The sequence below is a fragment of the Orbicella faveolata genome, unplaced genomic scaffold (assembly GCF_042242905.1).
Source record: "Orbicella faveolata isolate gen_17 unplaced genomic scaffold, um_ofav_v1 contig_30, whole genome shotgun sequence".
Classification (NCBI taxonomy): domain Eukaryota; kingdom Metazoa; phylum Cnidaria; class Anthozoa; order Scleractinia; family Merulinidae; genus Orbicella; species Orbicella faveolata.
The window spans coordinates 17,501-34,979 of NW_028301559.1; the positions used below are offsets into that span (position 1 = coordinate 17,501).

At 41.1% G+C, this 17,479-nt stretch overlaps 1 protein-coding gene, 1 long non-coding RNA gene and 2 pseudogenes across 3 annotated transcripts in view; all 4 read left to right on the forward strand.

Annotated features, from left to right (window-relative positions):
• Positions 1-2,397, forward strand: part of LOC149105943 (uncharacterized) — an 8,087-nt gene extending 5,690 nt beyond the window's left edge. The window contains exons 2-3 of one of the 2 annotated variants that reach the window (XR_016210080.1): positions 954-1,255; positions 2,297-2,397. This is a non-coding gene — a long non-coding RNA (uncharacterized LOC149105943). The remainder of the gene's footprint in view (positions 1-953; positions 1,256-2,296) is intronic. The other variant, XR_016210081.1, reaches the window with a different exon arrangement.
• On the forward strand, positions 2,309-7,951 carry LOC149105944 (uncharacterized; the record flags this gene model as incomplete). Its single annotated transcript, XM_089298873.1, has 4 exons — positions 2,309-2,393; positions 4,365-4,454; positions 5,155-5,814; positions 6,658-7,951. Coding segments are annotated over 4 exons (1,953 nt in total), but the record flags the coding sequence as incomplete, so codon positions are not given.
• Positions 7,952-9,533: 1,582 nt separating this feature from the next.
• On the forward strand, positions 9,534-10,574 carry LOC149105945 (uncharacterized; annotated as a pseudogene).
• Positions 10,575-10,577: 3 nt separating this feature from the next.
• Positions 10,578-11,797, forward strand: LOC149105946 (uncharacterized; annotated as a pseudogene).
• The last annotated feature ends 5,682 nt before the right edge of the window (positions 11,798-17,479 follow it).

Below are 17,479 nucleotides of genomic sequence, written 5' to 3' on the forward strand. Positions count from 1 at the left end.
CCTGGCTTGTCTAAATAAATATCTTTTTCTCAACAGATAAATTACTACATGTAATTCCAGATCAACACTATTTCCACAGTGATACTGTTACAAAACACCACTAGATATTCTTGTCAGCCATCATATTAAAACAATTTATAGAAATGTTGCACACTTACTTCCACCTGCTTCTTGATTGAGAACGGATCAGATAACGTGTTGTTAAAAGATGTGAAAAGACTGCCAGAAACTCACTGCAATAGCTTGTAGCTGTTGTGCTACTCACTAGTCTTCTCAGAGCAATTTGATCTAGACAAGAACCGCACTCTTGCCAGGGTCAGGTTGAACAGAAGATGGGTACAGTAACTTAGCCTGCGAGTGGACTCTTGTGTTTGGGCTTAGGGCACTAGTGACGAAGCTGTGAGAAAACACTCCCTCACATGCCAACGCAAAAAGTAAGAAAGCAGCATTTGAGTGGGAAACCCAGACACTAGAGCCTGCTCACAGGCTATGGGTAACTCTATCCACCCAAAAAATCACTGACCCTGACTGGATAGGGATTTACCCAATGGCCGATAGCTTTATCAAGCTTTTGAACAACCAGGCCAGATGTATAGCTAGGGGTTGTTCAAAACTAGTCAAATTTTTTTAACAATCACAGTTTGTGGTTGAAGTAAAGCAAAGAAAATAAATGACAACAAAATAATTTCTCCCTATATTTATTTATTAGACATTACTGAAGTGAATTCTGTATTCTGGATTGTGGATTGCAGATTGCAGATTGTGGATTGTGGATTGTGGATTGCAGATTCTGGGTTCCGGATTCCGGATTCCGGATTCCATCTTTTAGTATTGCCCTACAATAAGAAATGCATGAAAGTAACATACAAAATAATTGCAGATATAATTGTAAAAATAATTGTTTATGATTAACAATAATTAGCAATCCTTGTTCTTCTAATATTATTGTTGAGGTTTCCACCAAATGCTGATTGAGTGATTGTATGAACCACTATTGCTACAAATGGACAACACAGGGGAAAGAAAATCATCAGGCAAATCGACTGCCAGTGACGTCAGCTCAGAGACTGCATCATGCAGACCCTATTCTTCACCAGAAACACCAGCTGCTTTTTCTTCATCACAAGTAGTTAGATCAGCTACTCCATCCACTTGGTATGCACCTTCCAGTCCTTCAGCTGCATCTTTATCAAGAGTTGGTCATTATTCACAGTCACCTGCAGACTCAATGGACTCCCACAACAGTCAAAATGAGGTAACAACTAATATTATTACTTAGAAACAATATGTTACACTGTAACTATTTTTGTACACTGTAGATCAGTTTCTGGCAGAGACAGTGAAAAGAATTCTAGATTATGATTGGTCCAGAAGCCCTGGCTATTGTATGCAAGCATAATTTATTCTGTTTGTGTGGCCCAAATCAGCAAAAACTGCAGTAACTGTTGGAAAATTTATCAACTACCTGTAAACCAATCAGAACCATGAAAGTATTAGGCAAGTACAAACAAAGTACAGGCAAGTATTTTGCCTGTGTGATAATATTATAACACAATCCAACTTATTTGTTAATTGGGTTAGCAGCTGTTGCGTGCCTCTTTTGAACCAATAACTACAGTAGCAAGCTAACATACCTGCCAATTAAACTAAGTTGCACTTAATCACATTCATGGTTAGTTTTTGAAGTGATTTGTCAAAACACTGTGGTTGTACTACTGAGATACATATTTCTTTGAAATGTAGAACATTCATCTTGAGGGTCAGTGGCATTGGTAGCTACTGGTAAAGTCCATACAAACCAAGTGGCCTATCAGGCCAGAGCTTATCCCAACTATATGTAGCAGTATTTCTACCCTCCTGGATGGGCCGGTTACTCCCAGCATTATAAGTTTGCTGGTACCTATTTATACACCTGGGTCAGGAGAGAGGCACTGTGAGAATAGAGTGTCTTGCCCAAGAATGCAACGCAATGTCTCCATCCAGGGCTCGAACTCAGACCATTAGATCCAGAGATGAGTGCTGCCACCACGCCTCCACATGGCATTGATGCTACATAAAATACAATTCTTCCTCTTTGTGGCTTCATTTCATTGACCACAGTCTTTAAACAACAACTTCCAGGAAACAACTAATCAGAAATTTAAGTCCCCCTTTGTATTGTATTGTTTCATTAAAGATGCTGGCTTTGCTCATACTTAAAGGTGCATTTTTCTAAGCTACATGTAATAAATCACCACTAACAATTCTTGTTTTGACTTACAGTCATGCATGTTTTCTTTCCTTCTTTCTGATGCAGCCTTGCAGTTGATGTACATGTAATCCTTCACCCAAGTTTCCACCGTCAGTCAGAGTCCCAACTCAGTCAAACAATGTCAGTAACTCAACACCATCAAGTAAGTTGATACTTAAGTGCTGGGGGAATGTCAGCTAACCCCAAGTGAAATCTGTGGCTTGAGTCTGAATTCTCTAAACTAATATACATGTACAACATTATATGGGCTCAGGGGTTTCAATAAAAATGTTTTGCAGGGGGGTTAAGAACAGGTTTACAAACCAGGTAACTAAATTGGAAGGCCAAAACAGCCTAACAGAAAATTTTGAAATTCTTCACTTTCAGAGATGTATTTTCCTGAATTCTGGAGCAAAATTTAGGGCTCCTCTGAATCATTAACTTACCTACCTGGTTTATTTCAACAAATTTGAGTAAGGTAGCATGATTTTCAGGCATCTCATAGTTAGATAGTGCATTTCTCAATGCTCATTGCTACAACATGAAATTAAACTTTAGTTAGTGTATTTCTTTCCTTCTGGTGAGCCTACACTTACATGTCTTTACCAGTTTTACATGTAAACAGTTTTGAAAATTAATCACTACAAAAAGTGTGAACACCTTTTGGGCTCCATTACTATAAGTACAGTAGGTCCCAGTTTCCCTTGATTTTCAGGTGCATGATGTGCCTGGCACATTTTCTTTGGTTGCATTTGCCGTGTTTTAATATGGTTTTACATGTGTACGAAGACTTGAGTTAAAATTTATACACCAAAAAGGCTGGAGTTAAAAAAACTGCAGTTTCTTCTTGAGTTCATAATTTTAATCAAGTAGATCATTGGAGTTCTTTAAAATTTCTTGTACATATTCAAAGTTGTGGTTTTGTCACAATCAAACAGGCTTCAGATAGCTACATGTACATGTACTTTTATAGTCTGGAAAAAATTCACACTATGAAGACATGATTGATCATCACAGTTATACACACAACTTAAGCAGGTGTGAAATTAAAGCCTGAAAAAAAATTCAGGCCTGAATGGGATTCGAACCATTGCGATACCATGACCTCTGCGATACTTCTGCCATGCCATAACGATACCGGTATTGCAGAGGTCATGGGTTTGAATCCCGTTCAGGCCTGAATTTTTTTTCAGGCTTTAATTTCACAACTGCTTAAGTTGTGTGTATAACTGCGATAGTCAATCATGTCTTCATATCATTCTTCGCAGTTCAAATATATGAACTTTCATACATTCATTTGTATTCTTCACCATCTATGGGTATATTACAAACTCACAATGTGGGCAGCTCCCAGTTGGCTTGATAGCTCAGTTGGTAGAGCACTGCACCGGTATCGCAGAGGTCATGGGTCCGAATCCCGTTCAGGTCTGAATTTTTTTCAGGCTTTAATTTCACAACTGCTTAAGTTGTGTGTATAACTGCGATGATCAATCATGTCTTCATATCATTCTCTCCAGTTCAAATATTTACACTTTCTTGTAATTATTCATTTGTATTCTTCACCATCTACTGGTATTACTATATTACAAACTCACAAATGTTGTCAGCTCCCAGTTGGCTTGATAGCTCAGTTTACAGGACACTGCACCGGTATTGGAGGGGTCCTGGGTTCGAATCCTGTTCTTGCCTGAGTTTTTTTTCAGGCTTTAATTTTACAACTGCTTAAGTTGTGTATAACTGCGATGATCAATCATGTCTTCATATCATTCTTCGCAGTTCAAATATATGAACTTTCATATATTCATTTGTATTCTTCACCATCTACTGGTTTATTACGAACTCACAAATGTTGTCAGCTCCCAGTTGGCTTGATAGCTCAGTTGGTAGGGCACTCCACCGGTATCGCAGAGGTCATGAGTTTGAATCCCGTTCTTGTCTGAGTTTTTTTTCAGGCTTTAATTTTACAACTGCTTAAGTTGTGTGTATAACTGCGATGATCAATCATGTCTTCAATTATGTGCAATGTTGTCATGTACATGCATGTATTCTGAACATTGTAAGTCACTTTTCTAAAGTATGTTGTGTATAAGTCAAGGGATATGGTCATAATCTTGCATTTTTTTCCTTCTAACAGATAAATCAGGAGAGGGGAAAAGAAAATTGTCAACCAGTTGGAGTACCCCAGATCCTAAACAAGCCAATCTCACACCTGTGGAAAAAACAGGTTATCATTATAATTTGATAATAACACTGTCTTCTACATTATAGGGGAAAATTCATAATAAATTCCACAATGAAGATTAACACTAATTCATTTTGATGAAGGCGTACAGCATAGTCCTTTTATTACCGTTGTTATTGTTTAAGGTTCCTGATTCTCACCATACACTCAGTAAAGTCTGCATTCGAGCCCTGAGTGGCCCATCAGGTCGGTTCTTCTCTCCAGTATTCACAGCATGAAGGAACTGGGAAGTATTTTTACTCCACTCACCCCGTCTTTCTCTCTGGATGGGATGTTAGTCCATTGCAGGGCTACCTCCACCATTAAATTTGCCTGGTACCCATTTATAAACCTGGGTGGAGAGAGGCTCTGTGCGAGTTTAGTGTCTTGTCCAAAATCACCTCAGTGACTTATGCCAGACCTAGAAAGGCCTGAAGGAGGACAGTAGAGGAGGAGAGCCGGCAGGCAGGGTGGAATGACTGAAATACCATGAGAGTGGTAGCCGGGGATAGGAAACAGTGGAAACAAAATGTCATCGCCTTATGGGCCTACTGCCACAAAGAGCAGTGATGATGATTATGACCCAGCCCAGGGCTCGAACCCAGACTGCTCTTGTGGGTTTCAGCCCACTAACCTTTAGGCCACTGCACCTCTCAGTGTAGAGATATTATGCTTACTATTACCTTGCATGTTATCTTTTCAGCAGCAGACTCTAAACACAGTAAAAGACTTGGTACACAGGACTGCTATAACCACCCTCCACTGCTCAGTTTTAAAGTCCCAGAGTTAAGTGATCTTCCCAACACGTGGAGTAAATGGAACGATGTTGAACTCCCTGTCGATTTTCTAGTACTGACAGTGGAGGATTGTGAGTTCCTAGGATTTTTTTCCTATCTCGAAAAGCCCTTTAGGAGTTACTCCAGAGAAGTTGGTTGCGTTTACTTTGGCTTCTTGGGTAATGGTGGTGGGAAGAAGTTGAAAGTTGCACTGATGAGGTCTTCCAAAGGTTCTGCTGTTCCTGGTGGGTCTCTAACCGTCGCAAAAGACGCTGTCCATGTACTGAGACCCAAGGCTGTATTTTCGGTGGGGGCCTGCATTGGATTGAATCATGATAAAGGCAAACTAGGAGATGTAGTTGTCTCCTCAAAGTTAACAACAGCCGTCTACAAAACCCCTGCAAGCAGAGACGTTAGCAACCTCATTAGACATGCAGCTGACGGCTGGCAGGCACCTTTAGAAAACCCAGGTGCTCTGGAAGTAAGAGTACACTGTGATAGTGACTTATTGAGTTGGCCAGAGGGGGTTAGTGAGGACATTAACCCGCGATGCGCTGAGGCAATTGCAGTTGAAATGGAGGGGGAAGGTGAGTTTGTCAGATGTCTGCTTCAAAACGTTAATGGTACGAACTTGAAACTAAACTTGTATATAATGTTCTTTTTTTTTTCACCTGCACACCTCAGGTGATCATTACACTTCAGTGCGTTTTCCCAAGGAGGCTCTTCGATGAATACATTTGGAAAAAATTGAATAAATTCGCTCAGCCTTTTTTCATAACAGCTACTTAAGAAATTTCTAGTAACTACTGAGAAAGACATGCCGCGAGTTTTGAAAATAAAATTCTGGTCAAGCTACTTCATTACCTTCTCTCTTTTTTCAGGCTGTAACATGTTTTGTTCTGTGTGGCCAACGAATGCGGCATGTTGATGTTGAAATATTTTGAGATTCAAAAGAACTAAATATACATGTACTAACTCCACAAATTTGGTTTTGGGAACGTGAATGTCTAAACACTGAAGTTTAGAGTGGCCTTATTGATCCATCAAAGTATATTAAGTGCTGACCACCACCTTCACAGGAGGCTTCTATTCATGAATAAACCAGTCTATTACAGCAAGGTAGTAAAATGATCGCAAGAAGCGAAATCATCCGGGAAATGGCGATGTGCGTGGGCTTCATTCCGGGAAACATTGTCCAGCTCCATATATACGACATTGTTTGACATTTTCCAGCAGGGTGGCAACACAGTGCAACGTTTTGCCCAACCGATTTTTTAGCAAAGGTGATCAATTTATTAATGAATCAAGGTCTAAGATGCATATGAATCAATTCTACAAGGACCATATTGGTTTATGTATAGTTTTTTTAGTTTTATTTATTTTCTTGGGAGGGCATTATTTATCACCGTATTTGCATTGTTGTATTACAGGTCTGTTTACCGCAGCCCATGACCTAAAGACAGAATGGGTTGTCGTTAAAGGTATCAAAGACTACAAAGATGGCAGTCAATCTTTAACTGCTGATGAGTGGGGGGTTTTTGCCAGTGTCATGGCGGCTTCAGTTGTGGCTAACATTCTGAACGATGCTGCTGTCTTTCAAGAATGGCCCAATTACCAAGGTAAGTCCTCTGCTTTCCAGCCGTCCAACCGGATGTTAGACGCCAAACTGAAAAAGATAAAGAAGCACGCCATTGGGCGTGAAGACCTTCGGCGTCTGAAAGAGAGCGCTGTTATTAATCCAAAAACTCCTCGAGGTCTCCTATATAACGTCTGGTTTCATGTCGCCCTGTATTTCCCTCGACTTGGACGGGAAGGACAGAGAAAATTGACGAAGGCCAGTTTCCTATTCCTCCAGGATGAAGGCAACAACTGGTACGCAACCATGGCCCATGACGAGTCAAGAAAAACACACCAAGGAGGGAAATATGACACCGCCACAAACTACGAGAAACGTAGAAGAATGTACCAGACAGAGCATCAGAGTGATGGATTTAATGCCCTCCAACTTTACTGCAGGAAACTCAACCCTGCTTGCAACGCTTTTTTCCAGTTTCCGAAGCGGTACTGGAATGGGCCAGAAGAATCAGTGTGGTTCGAAAATCGATGTCTAGGCGTAAACAAGCTCGGTAGCATGATGGAAGAGCTCAGCAAAAAGGCTAATCTTTCTCACGTTTATACCAATCACTGCATCAGGGCAACAGCTGTAACACTGTGGTCGGATGCTGGTTTGTCAAATTCCCTGTCAAGCCACGGGAATGAAAATTCCCTCAAGAGCTACGACGCTCGTCCATCTTCGCAGCAGCTCCAGGAGTGCAGTAATGTTCTCTCATCTACCCTGAATCCAAAAGCCACACCAGCCGATCAGCAAATGCAAGTCTTACGAGGGAATCAGCAACAACTTCAACAATCTGGATCCGTGGCTTGTGCTATGATTCCTAACCAGCAAAACTTCACAAGGCATGATGAGCAATTCAATTTCTCAACCATGTTCTCGGGCTGCCAAATCGGGCAAGTTCACGTGATTTTCAAGAGTGATCAAGCGCAGTGACATTCGTATTTAAGTTCTTACCAGATGAATTTCAACATTATCATTGAATTTAAATATTTCTTCACCGCTTGTGAAGAATAGCTTGTTAAGAGTGGCATGCATTGTCTTTTGCCTTTGTCAATAAACGAGTTGGTATGGCGCTTAGTACTTGATAATATTAAAGAAAATTAGTCTGACATCCGTATGTATCAGAACATTCCTTAAAAGTTAAGAATTTTCCGTTTCATTGAGCTAACTCCTCTAACCATTCATGAAAATATACCGGCCTCCCGCCAACTAATGTCTTTATTGTTGAAAAGAGCTAAATCCTGTGATTGGTCATATCCATGAAGAGTTTTCAGTTCACTGAAAAACTCAAGGATAGATTTATAAAAAACCCGGTAATTTGTCAAAGTATTTGACATTGTAATGGCACCTGAGTAGGAGATTTAATCCTCCCATTTTTCTGAAGAAGTGGTCTGGAACTGTACACCAATTTTTCTTGCCTGCGGACAGCATCCTAGGGATCAAAGCAAGTTTGAGTGATTTAAACATTAGACCCATGTCAGTCATACGTAATCCTCCTTTATCAGTGTCATGGTATAGTCCTGATCTTTTTATTTTGTCTTTCGTTTTTCTCAAAAGAAACTTAAAGCATTTGGTTTTAACCGAGTCTTCGATTCCTGCGGGGACGGGGAGATTTGATGCGGAATAAATTAGCTGAGATATCCCGAGGGTTTTGATTATCATAACTTTTCCAAAAAGAGTCCGATCTCGAGAACTCCACATATCGAGTTTTGTTTGTAATACTTTCAGCTTTTGATTAGAATTAAGCTCATCATTTCCTTTGACGTCGCACGAGAAATGAACGCCGAGTATCTTGACGGGACTGCGCCTCCACTTCATTCCAAGAGGGTTTGCTCCTACTCTTTGCCCATTTCACAAGCCAGATCGCTTTTGTTTTCTTAACCTTTAAACATAAACCGGCTATGTTCCCAAACTCTTCTACTATTTCTAAGCCTCTTCTCACAGAGGCTAAGTCAGCAGTGAATTGTTGGTGTCATCCGCAAAGAGCGACAGTTTTACATCATTTCTGAACAGCTTAATTCCTTTGAATTCTGGGTCTTGTCGGATTTTATGCGCCAGGATATCTGCTGAGAGAATAAACAGATAAGGGGACAACGGACAGCCCTGTCTCACCTTTTGACGGTATAAGCCAATTAGTTGCAAAACCGTTGTTAAGAACGGCACTTTCAACTTGATTTTGACTTTTGTAACGCGAATTTTCCGCATTGGTTCATGTGTGGTCAGATGCGCGTTTTGATTGGCTTGTAGGAAAGATGATTGTCTAGAGCGTGTATTGAGAAAATCTTTTGGGATCAAGAAGTAAATAAACGCAATTGCCCTTCATTTGTCGAATTAGTTTTTGAGAAATAATTTGTTAAAGCAATAGAGGACTTATTTCCATTTTTACATAGCCTCGTCTAAACACTCAGGGGGCTGGGAGAATTCTCGAAAGTTATGCAAACCCGTGACTGCGTCTCGGGTTTGCATAACTGTCTCGAATTTTCCCAACCCCACTCGTGTTTAGGTAAGGCTATGTAAGAAACGTTCTCACCTCGTTATACTTGATTAAAAACTAGGTAGGAGCCGCACATGTTCACATTGTGTTTTACAGTTATCGCACCATGCAACGCAGTATGTGATCAAAACAATAACATGCACATACAGAAATGTGTGTTTCTTTTACTACGATATCCGCCTTGAAAGAACTTTTGAATGCTTTCTAGAAATCTTCCTATTCATAAAGAACTTGGAAATAAGAAATCATTTCCACCTGCCTCGTGCTTCGTTAGGTACAGTTTTATGTCTTAATTTCCAGTAACATATGAGTTTTGCGCAACATCCAGGTTTTCGACGTGCGACGCGAGTCAATGTATTGCTTTGTGTTGGACCTTCCTCGTCTTCTCTTCCTCCCCCCATCACCCTCTCACTCTAGCCTTTTAGGAAGGCTAGACACTGATAGGTTACCGTTTTGCACAAATTGTTTTGTAAAATAAAACTTTACTACTTCTCTAGTTGTACTATCATTTGGATTGACCCCTTAATTCATTATCGTTGATATTCAGATGCATCGCCTGAGGACATTTTTAAGTGAACTCCTGTCGTAGTAAACTCCCAGAAAATTACAAAAGAACCGCCACAGCGCCCACCTGTGTGTTCTAAAACCTGCCCAATGGACATTCATGACATCTACACTCGACTGTCCTGGGTAAAAGAGGAACAAACGCCAGCTGGGTCATCACAGTCAAAGCTTAACCATTACACAGATATTTTCACTGCAAACAAGAACGGTGTTGTCCCAAAGAGGATACTCGTGCAAGCGCGGACGGGTATCGGGAAGAGCACTTTCGTGAAGACACTGGCTTAAGACAGGGCTGAACTTGATGACGCGACAACGGGAGACAAACAGAAAGATATCCTGAAGACGTTCGAGATTTTGGTTGCCGTTAATCTCAAAGAAGTCTCTAAATGCCAAAACCTTCGAGATGTCATTAGTCACTCGTCGAATTGGGTTTGTTTCCTGGAAGAAGCTACTTTTTCATCATTATCAATAAGACCGTCAGAAAAAAAGCCCCTCATAACTTATGCTTAGGGCAACTGTGCCAGCCGCAACGGTCATAAATATGGTATCGAATTTTTGGCCAGGTCATAAATAGGGTAGCAAAAATCGCAGATTTTGGTCATAAATAGGGTAGGGGTTTGGGGAGGTGGGCCACACACCCCCACCCAACTTTTCTGAAAGTACCCTCGGGGGGGGGGGGGGGGGGGGCTGAGATCACCGGGTTTAGTGAGGAGGACAGGGAGGCCTTGATGAGCAGAATGCTTGGTGGCAAAGCAGGAGCAAAAGTGCTGAGGCCTCATCTTTTGGGGAAAAGACTGGAGGACCTAGCGAGAGTTCCATTGCTTCTTCTTTTCTTTTGCACCCTGTGGAAAAAGGGCAAGTTGAGGAGCTTTCCTGACACTGAAACAAAATTGTATTTGGCGATTGTCCAGTACGTTTTGGATTACAATCAAGGGAAAGAGTCTCCTACTCGCTTTGGCAAAGTACACGTTTTCAAAGTGGTCCTCCCTGAAATCGGAAAGGTGGCTTTAGAATGTATTTTGAAGGACCATTTGTTCGAGTGTGATCAGCTGCCCGTTAGCATCCATTGGTTCCATTTATGCAGAAATCCATCGACCAGCAGGTATGGTGTCCTTTATCCACAAGAGGGTTCAAGAATTCATAACAGCGTGGTACATCACGTACACATGTCTTCCTGGAGGAAATCTCGGTGGAATTGAACAACCCGTCGACACCTTTGAGAAGTGTGAGACCATGGGGAGTGTTTTCCAGTTCATTTGTGGTTTGTCGGACAATGGAGCAGCGAAGGTTTTTCAGCACTTGAATTCAGTCAGGATCTCTGACCCAACACTGTTTTTTTTCAAAGACAATACCAGGTGAAGAAAACGAGACAGACGTGCCACTGTGTGTCCTCACTTACTCGCATATAAGGTTCCTTGAGTTGGTTTATGATTGTTTTCAAGAGGTTCAGTCAAAAGCTGCACTGGTGAGACATTGGTCTGACCACACAGCTGGCATCATCCTGGTTGGAAAATGTATCGTCGAAATGTAACATAGGCACGCAAGGCGTGCAAGAATTCTTTCTTTCTCTGTTTTAAAAGCCTCTAAAAAGAAGTATCTAATCCAATAGAATTTTGACAGTAATGGTTGGGTCGATCCAACAAGTTTGCTTGGACGTGAGGTACTGCAAAGTACGAATTTAGAATTTATGACGAGCAGTAAGACAAGGAGCGGGATTTTTTTTGGTTGACATTTTGGGGTTAAAGAAGACAAAACTTTTCATCTTTTTAATGTGATATCAAGATTAATTTTATTTTTACAATTCGACCAGTAGCTTTGTAGTCAGCAATAGTAGGTAGTAGCGAGATCAGGTAACAGATCCTACAGCAAACGGTATTAAAGGGTGGATTGGAGTTGATTCTGGGTATATTTTGTAACTCATTAAACAAGAAGTAACTTAATTATAACATCGTTACGCGATACAGTAAAGGTAAAGTCTGCATACAGTGTACGAGCCAAGTGGCCCATCATCCAGCGCTTACCTCTGGTTTCTGTAACACGAAGCGACTAGGAGTATTTCTACTCCGCACTGGATGGGATGCTGGCTTCCATCGCAGGGTTACCCCCCGGACATAAAATTTTCCGGTACTCAATTACAAAGGCACTGTGAGAATAAACTGTCTTCCCCAAGAATACAGCACAGGCTCTTACGGGGTGAAAAAAAATTTCACGCCACGCCCAAAAATTAGGATGTTGGTATCTCTTTGGGGTTCAGTTTCAAAATTGCCGACGAGCACCCGCGTCCTTTTTATATGGGAGTCCCTAGCCCTCCCCCCCCCCCCGGAGTGGACGGGGCCTGAGCCACAAAATCCCGTTTAGGTGAGTATCACCCGGCGAGTATCAGACTTTGCGTGCCCTGCTAGATCCATGTTACGCCGCAAAATCTAATGTTAACGCAAAATGTAACATTAACTCGAATTGTATGAACTTTTGATGCAAAATGTACCGGTAACACTTTCTTTAACGGGATTTTAACAACTTTATAACGTAAAATGTAACAGCTTCTTTAACGCGAAATATAACAACGCAAAATGTAACAGCCTTACTGAGAATTATCTCAGTTGAATTCCTGTGATGCGCCTTGCAGGACGCACTGTGCCGGGGTACTGTGAGGCAAGGAGCAGCTGACACCACGCACATCCAAGGGGAGAGTCTGCAGGTCGGTCTGGATGTTAGTCCGCCGTAGTAGATTCTATCGAATGCCGTTTTAAGCTGTTTTAAGCTGTTTTTGGGAACATTTCGTTAGACCGGATTTATTGGTGAGGGTATACCTGTAGTTTTGAAGCCAGTTTGGTCTGAATTTGAACATTTTGGGTTGAAAAATGTTTGCATATTCCGGTCAGTATTAGACTATATTTGTGTTCTCGGTTTTGGACTGGAACTAGCTTGCAACTAAGGCTAATTCGGGAAGTCGCTTCAAATGCAAATAATATTACTCTCTTTTTAATGATATTCCTCCGCATGAGCCTCTATTGTAAGCTAGTTCCAGACTGATACCGAGAATACGAGAGTGTGGAACCAAAAGCATATATCATCTAGACAAGGTGATAAGCTTGGGCTTATTACTAACTTTAGCTAACTTTTTTATTTTTCTAGTTTATGTGTCTCGTCTGAACCGAGGCACTTGTTGGGTAAGGCCTTGTCTGAATATAGTGTATATCGATTTAAATGTAAGGAACAGGTTTGAATAAGAGTAGGGAAAATAGCATTGTTTGGGTTTAATGTGTCGACGCGCGCACACTCCCACCCAAATGTTTGTGGAACACCCCTCCGGAAGATCACCGACTTTTTTAGCGCGAGATGGCAAAACGCCATTACAACCAGGTTGTAAAAGGTTTAGCAGTGCGATAGAATTCCTCGGTCTTGTAGCTTTCTTTCTTCAATTCATGGTTAGCCATGCATGAGAGGAATTCTCGCGCGTTTTGCCCTCGCGTGCTAACAAATTCAAGTTATTATTAGTTGTAAAAATTGCTAATGGCTGACTACCTAACTACCTGTAAATTTCCTGCCAGAAGGTACGAAGAGGGAGGTTCGGTCCGGTCTCAACAGACTTCAACTAGAATATCAATCCGTGAAGGCATGAATCGAAAGTGGATCAAAATATCCCGGGGGAGGGGTTCTCCCTTAGGCCTACCTGGGAGGGTCTGGGACATATGTGAACATTTATCGTCGAATCATAATCTGTCTCAGGCATTGTCCCAGGCTGCCTGCTAAGTTGAGCTGAGGGAGCTGAGTCAACTTCGTAGGCAAGCCGGTGGTTGTAGGTGATTGTCGGCGATGAAAATACTATGTGAACATCATCTGCAGACGCAACGTACTCCAGTAAGACAATTCCATCCATATTTACGGCTGGAATGGTTGAAAATTGCGTCCCTTCGATTTGTATTTCGCGCAAATATGAGTACGTCGGCGATCCATCGCAGATGCGCCGGCCGGGAACCCACTGGAACACTGAGATCGGCGAACATTTCCAGTTCCAACTGGCGACTATGTCGCAGATAGGTCGGTGGGGTATAAGAACCAGGTTTTATATGGGCTATATAGGTATATGCCCCCTCAAAGGGTATGGTTTTTCAGCCGTTTTGGTCATAAATAGGGTATCAGTTGTAGCCATTTTGGTCATAAATAGAGTATGGTTTTTGCACTCTAGTCTTGATATGGGTATGTTTTTAAGAAGAAGCCACTTTTTCAGCAATATCGAAAAGAAAACCAACAAATGTCCGTCATAAATTCTGATTATGGCAATTTAACATTAATCTGAACCAGGGTAGCGCTAACTCGAACCAAAATCGATTTCCGTAATACATTTACTTTAATTTTACCCTCGGTAACCACGAACTCTCGATAACTCGAACCTCCTGCTAACTCGAAACAATTTCCGTTTCTCTTCAGGTCATTTTCTATATAATTTTACCCACGATAACTCGAACCATGTCTGTCAATCCGTGCACGTGACAAATCAAAACAAACAGTGTACTGTAGCTCAAAACGTACATTAAATTTATTTTGAAGCAGCCGCGTGACCTTTTTTCGTTCAACTGTACAGGTCCGCAAATGATCCCAGGACCGCAAATGATCCCGGACCGCAAATGATCGCAAAATTGGACCGCAAATGATCCCGGACCGGAAATGATCCCCAATAGGGACCGCAAATGATCCCGACTAAAAAATAAGGAATGGCATGGATGGTGGGATGGTGTGGATAGGGAATTGGCGTTCGTGAATACCGATGTTTTTATTAAAGCCATCTTATAATTATAGTGGCTTACAACTTGCTTTTTTTCATACTTTCGACTAAATTTTGTTGCTAACTACGATGTTATGAATATCACCACTCAATCATCAAAACACGACTTGGCTTACATTTCTTTGCAATTCTCAGTAAAATCAGTGCAACATACACTACATATCCTCCTTTGTTAAACACTGATAGTTCGGTGTTCTAGTTAAATCACATTTTATCAGCCATTAACGCCACTCGTCTAAAGTTTCAAACTAAAATCTAACCATGAAGCAACTATTAAGGAAGACGCTGTCACTTGAGTAGACCTACAAGCCCACAACGCTTCATCACGTTGTAAAACACCTAGTGTGTAGCACTGAAAATTTGAACAAATTTATTTTGTAATTTTTCCTCGGTCGTATTTTGGCTTTGATTCCTCGGAAATGACTACTTGGGTATTCTAAGAAGCCAAAATTCCAAGCTATAGTTACGAAGTTCAGCTTCATGCATGACCAAGCAAGGCCAAGGCTTGCGCTTCGTTTTGACAAGTTAGCTGTTTGATAGATGTTTGATACTATTGCCACTGGGATTTCGAGAGTGTTTACAAGTATGTGTTTTTCTAAGACTTCTAATTCAATAGATCGTCTTCACGAGACGTATTTTTATCCTCATCAGGCATAAGAGGCGGTGTGTTTGTATTTATATCTGTTTACAATTAGCGTGCTTCGTTTGGAAACCAGAGCATTTTGAATTTCAGGGTTATGAAGGTTGCGTGACATAAGGCTACGATCGAGTTTGTTGAAAAATATATACTTATCTCATGATTTTGAGCCCTTTTAGAAGTTAGAGCATTAGGAAAAGTGCTTATATAAATGCTTGTTTGTTTAGTACTAATAATCAGTCGCCTAGAAAGCCAAAGTAAGTTCCAGATGCTTACACCACATTCCAGCCGCCATATTGGTGTACCACGGATGTATACCAGAGGGGGGCGTAAGGGGGGTCCGAAAACCGCAAAACCGCGTAAAAAAAACGTAAAAAACCGCAATACCGCATGGAAATTTACCAAAATACCGAAACCGTAGTTACAAATGTGCTACGGTGCCGTCATCATTACTTCTAGTTCGCCATTCCATTAGAAATACGACCTTATTTAGTTTGACAGGAGTGTAGGTTAATGTTAATCAACGTATGATCATCGCACTCATAAAATAATACTGTAGTATTATAACTGATCTTATCATCATGCACTCTGACGAGTATCGACGACTTCCATGACTCCGTAAAAGACCAATAATTGACACACGTCCATGGGACTGACTTCGTTATGCTGCTGTGGAACTAATATAAGTGCGCTCGCGCCTACACGAATACTGCTGAGTTACACAATTGAAAAACATCGATGTTTACGACTTCAGCACTGGAAACCACTCGAATGTTCCACAACGCAAGCTAACGCAAGCTTTCCGCGAGTCTTTTTTGGCGAAAATTCGTCAAGATGATAGTTTTCAAGCTCAAATATCCCGGATACGAGCTCGGAACACCCATTTCATGTGGCAATTCGACTGAATCAACCTTAAATTTCATTTAAAATCTTTCCAAGAAAAATTTTGAATAACCCGAAGACAACGTAGTCAGCCTCATGAAGTGTTCAGTAAAGCAAACGATTGTTGAAGCGTTATAACTCTCCCGAAGCGAGTTCTTGCTCCCAGAAGAAACGTCGCCGAGCTTCCAATCTCTCCTCTAAGTAACATCGTCTCTTCCCGACCATCCTCATAAACCACTTCTTCTTGCTCGGCAGACATTGTCCAGCACGAGGCCACGGAAAATAATGTAGGAAATCTGAGCGAAAGATTCCCAGCCCGGAAAGTCAACAAGTCGACGTATCATTGGATAAAATTGCTATTCATACCAATTATAAACTGGAAAAAGCGGAAATGACAAACGGCAAAGCTTGCTTGCACAACAATGGTCCCTTGCAAAACATAAACAAGAGATTAAAAGTCATCGAGAGCGTCAGGATCCGAGTAGTAATTGCCATAACTGGAAAGCGCAGACGGCTGCACTCTCTTTTTTACCGATTATCGCGATCCAAAATTTATGAAAACCGCAAACTGCTTAGTCCTATAAAACCGCAATACCGCAGTTTAAAATAAAGATTTCCGTAAAACCGCACCAAAAATAACGCAAAACCGCATCACCGCAAACCCTTACGTCCCACTCTATACCAACATGGCGTTTACTTACTGGGCTCTGTAAATTTCTGGGAAACATTTACGACGAATTTCTGAAGTTTGGGGAAACGCGCAGGCCTAAAACTCGGAGAAGTGTCTTATTTAGTTATCTTCTATAGCGTACATCACAATTTCTTAGCTTTTCCATTGGTTGGTTTTCGATTTATTATTTTTTTTATTGCGTGACAGTGAAAACGATCTGTACCGTTCGAAGAACAAAACAGCAACTGTGGAATATTTTTTTGTATAATGATAAAACATGTTTTTTAGTTCATAATTTTTGTACATGTTCTCACCTTCCTCTGATATAAATCATTTGCGGTCCAATATAGGGATCATTTCCGGTCCGGGATCATTTGCGGTTCAATTTGGGGATCATTTGCGGTCCTGGGATCATTTGCGGACCCGAGTTCTTTTACATTACACAAAACGTGTCAGTTCAGCTCAGGTTCCGCTGGTTTTCACAAAGTGTTGCTTCTTAACTCCTTTTCCAAAATGTCAATAAATCTTTTGGCTCGATCCCTTGCAGTACAGTTAAATTTGATTAAAATGTACAAAACATCTAAAAACATTAATCATCGTTTTT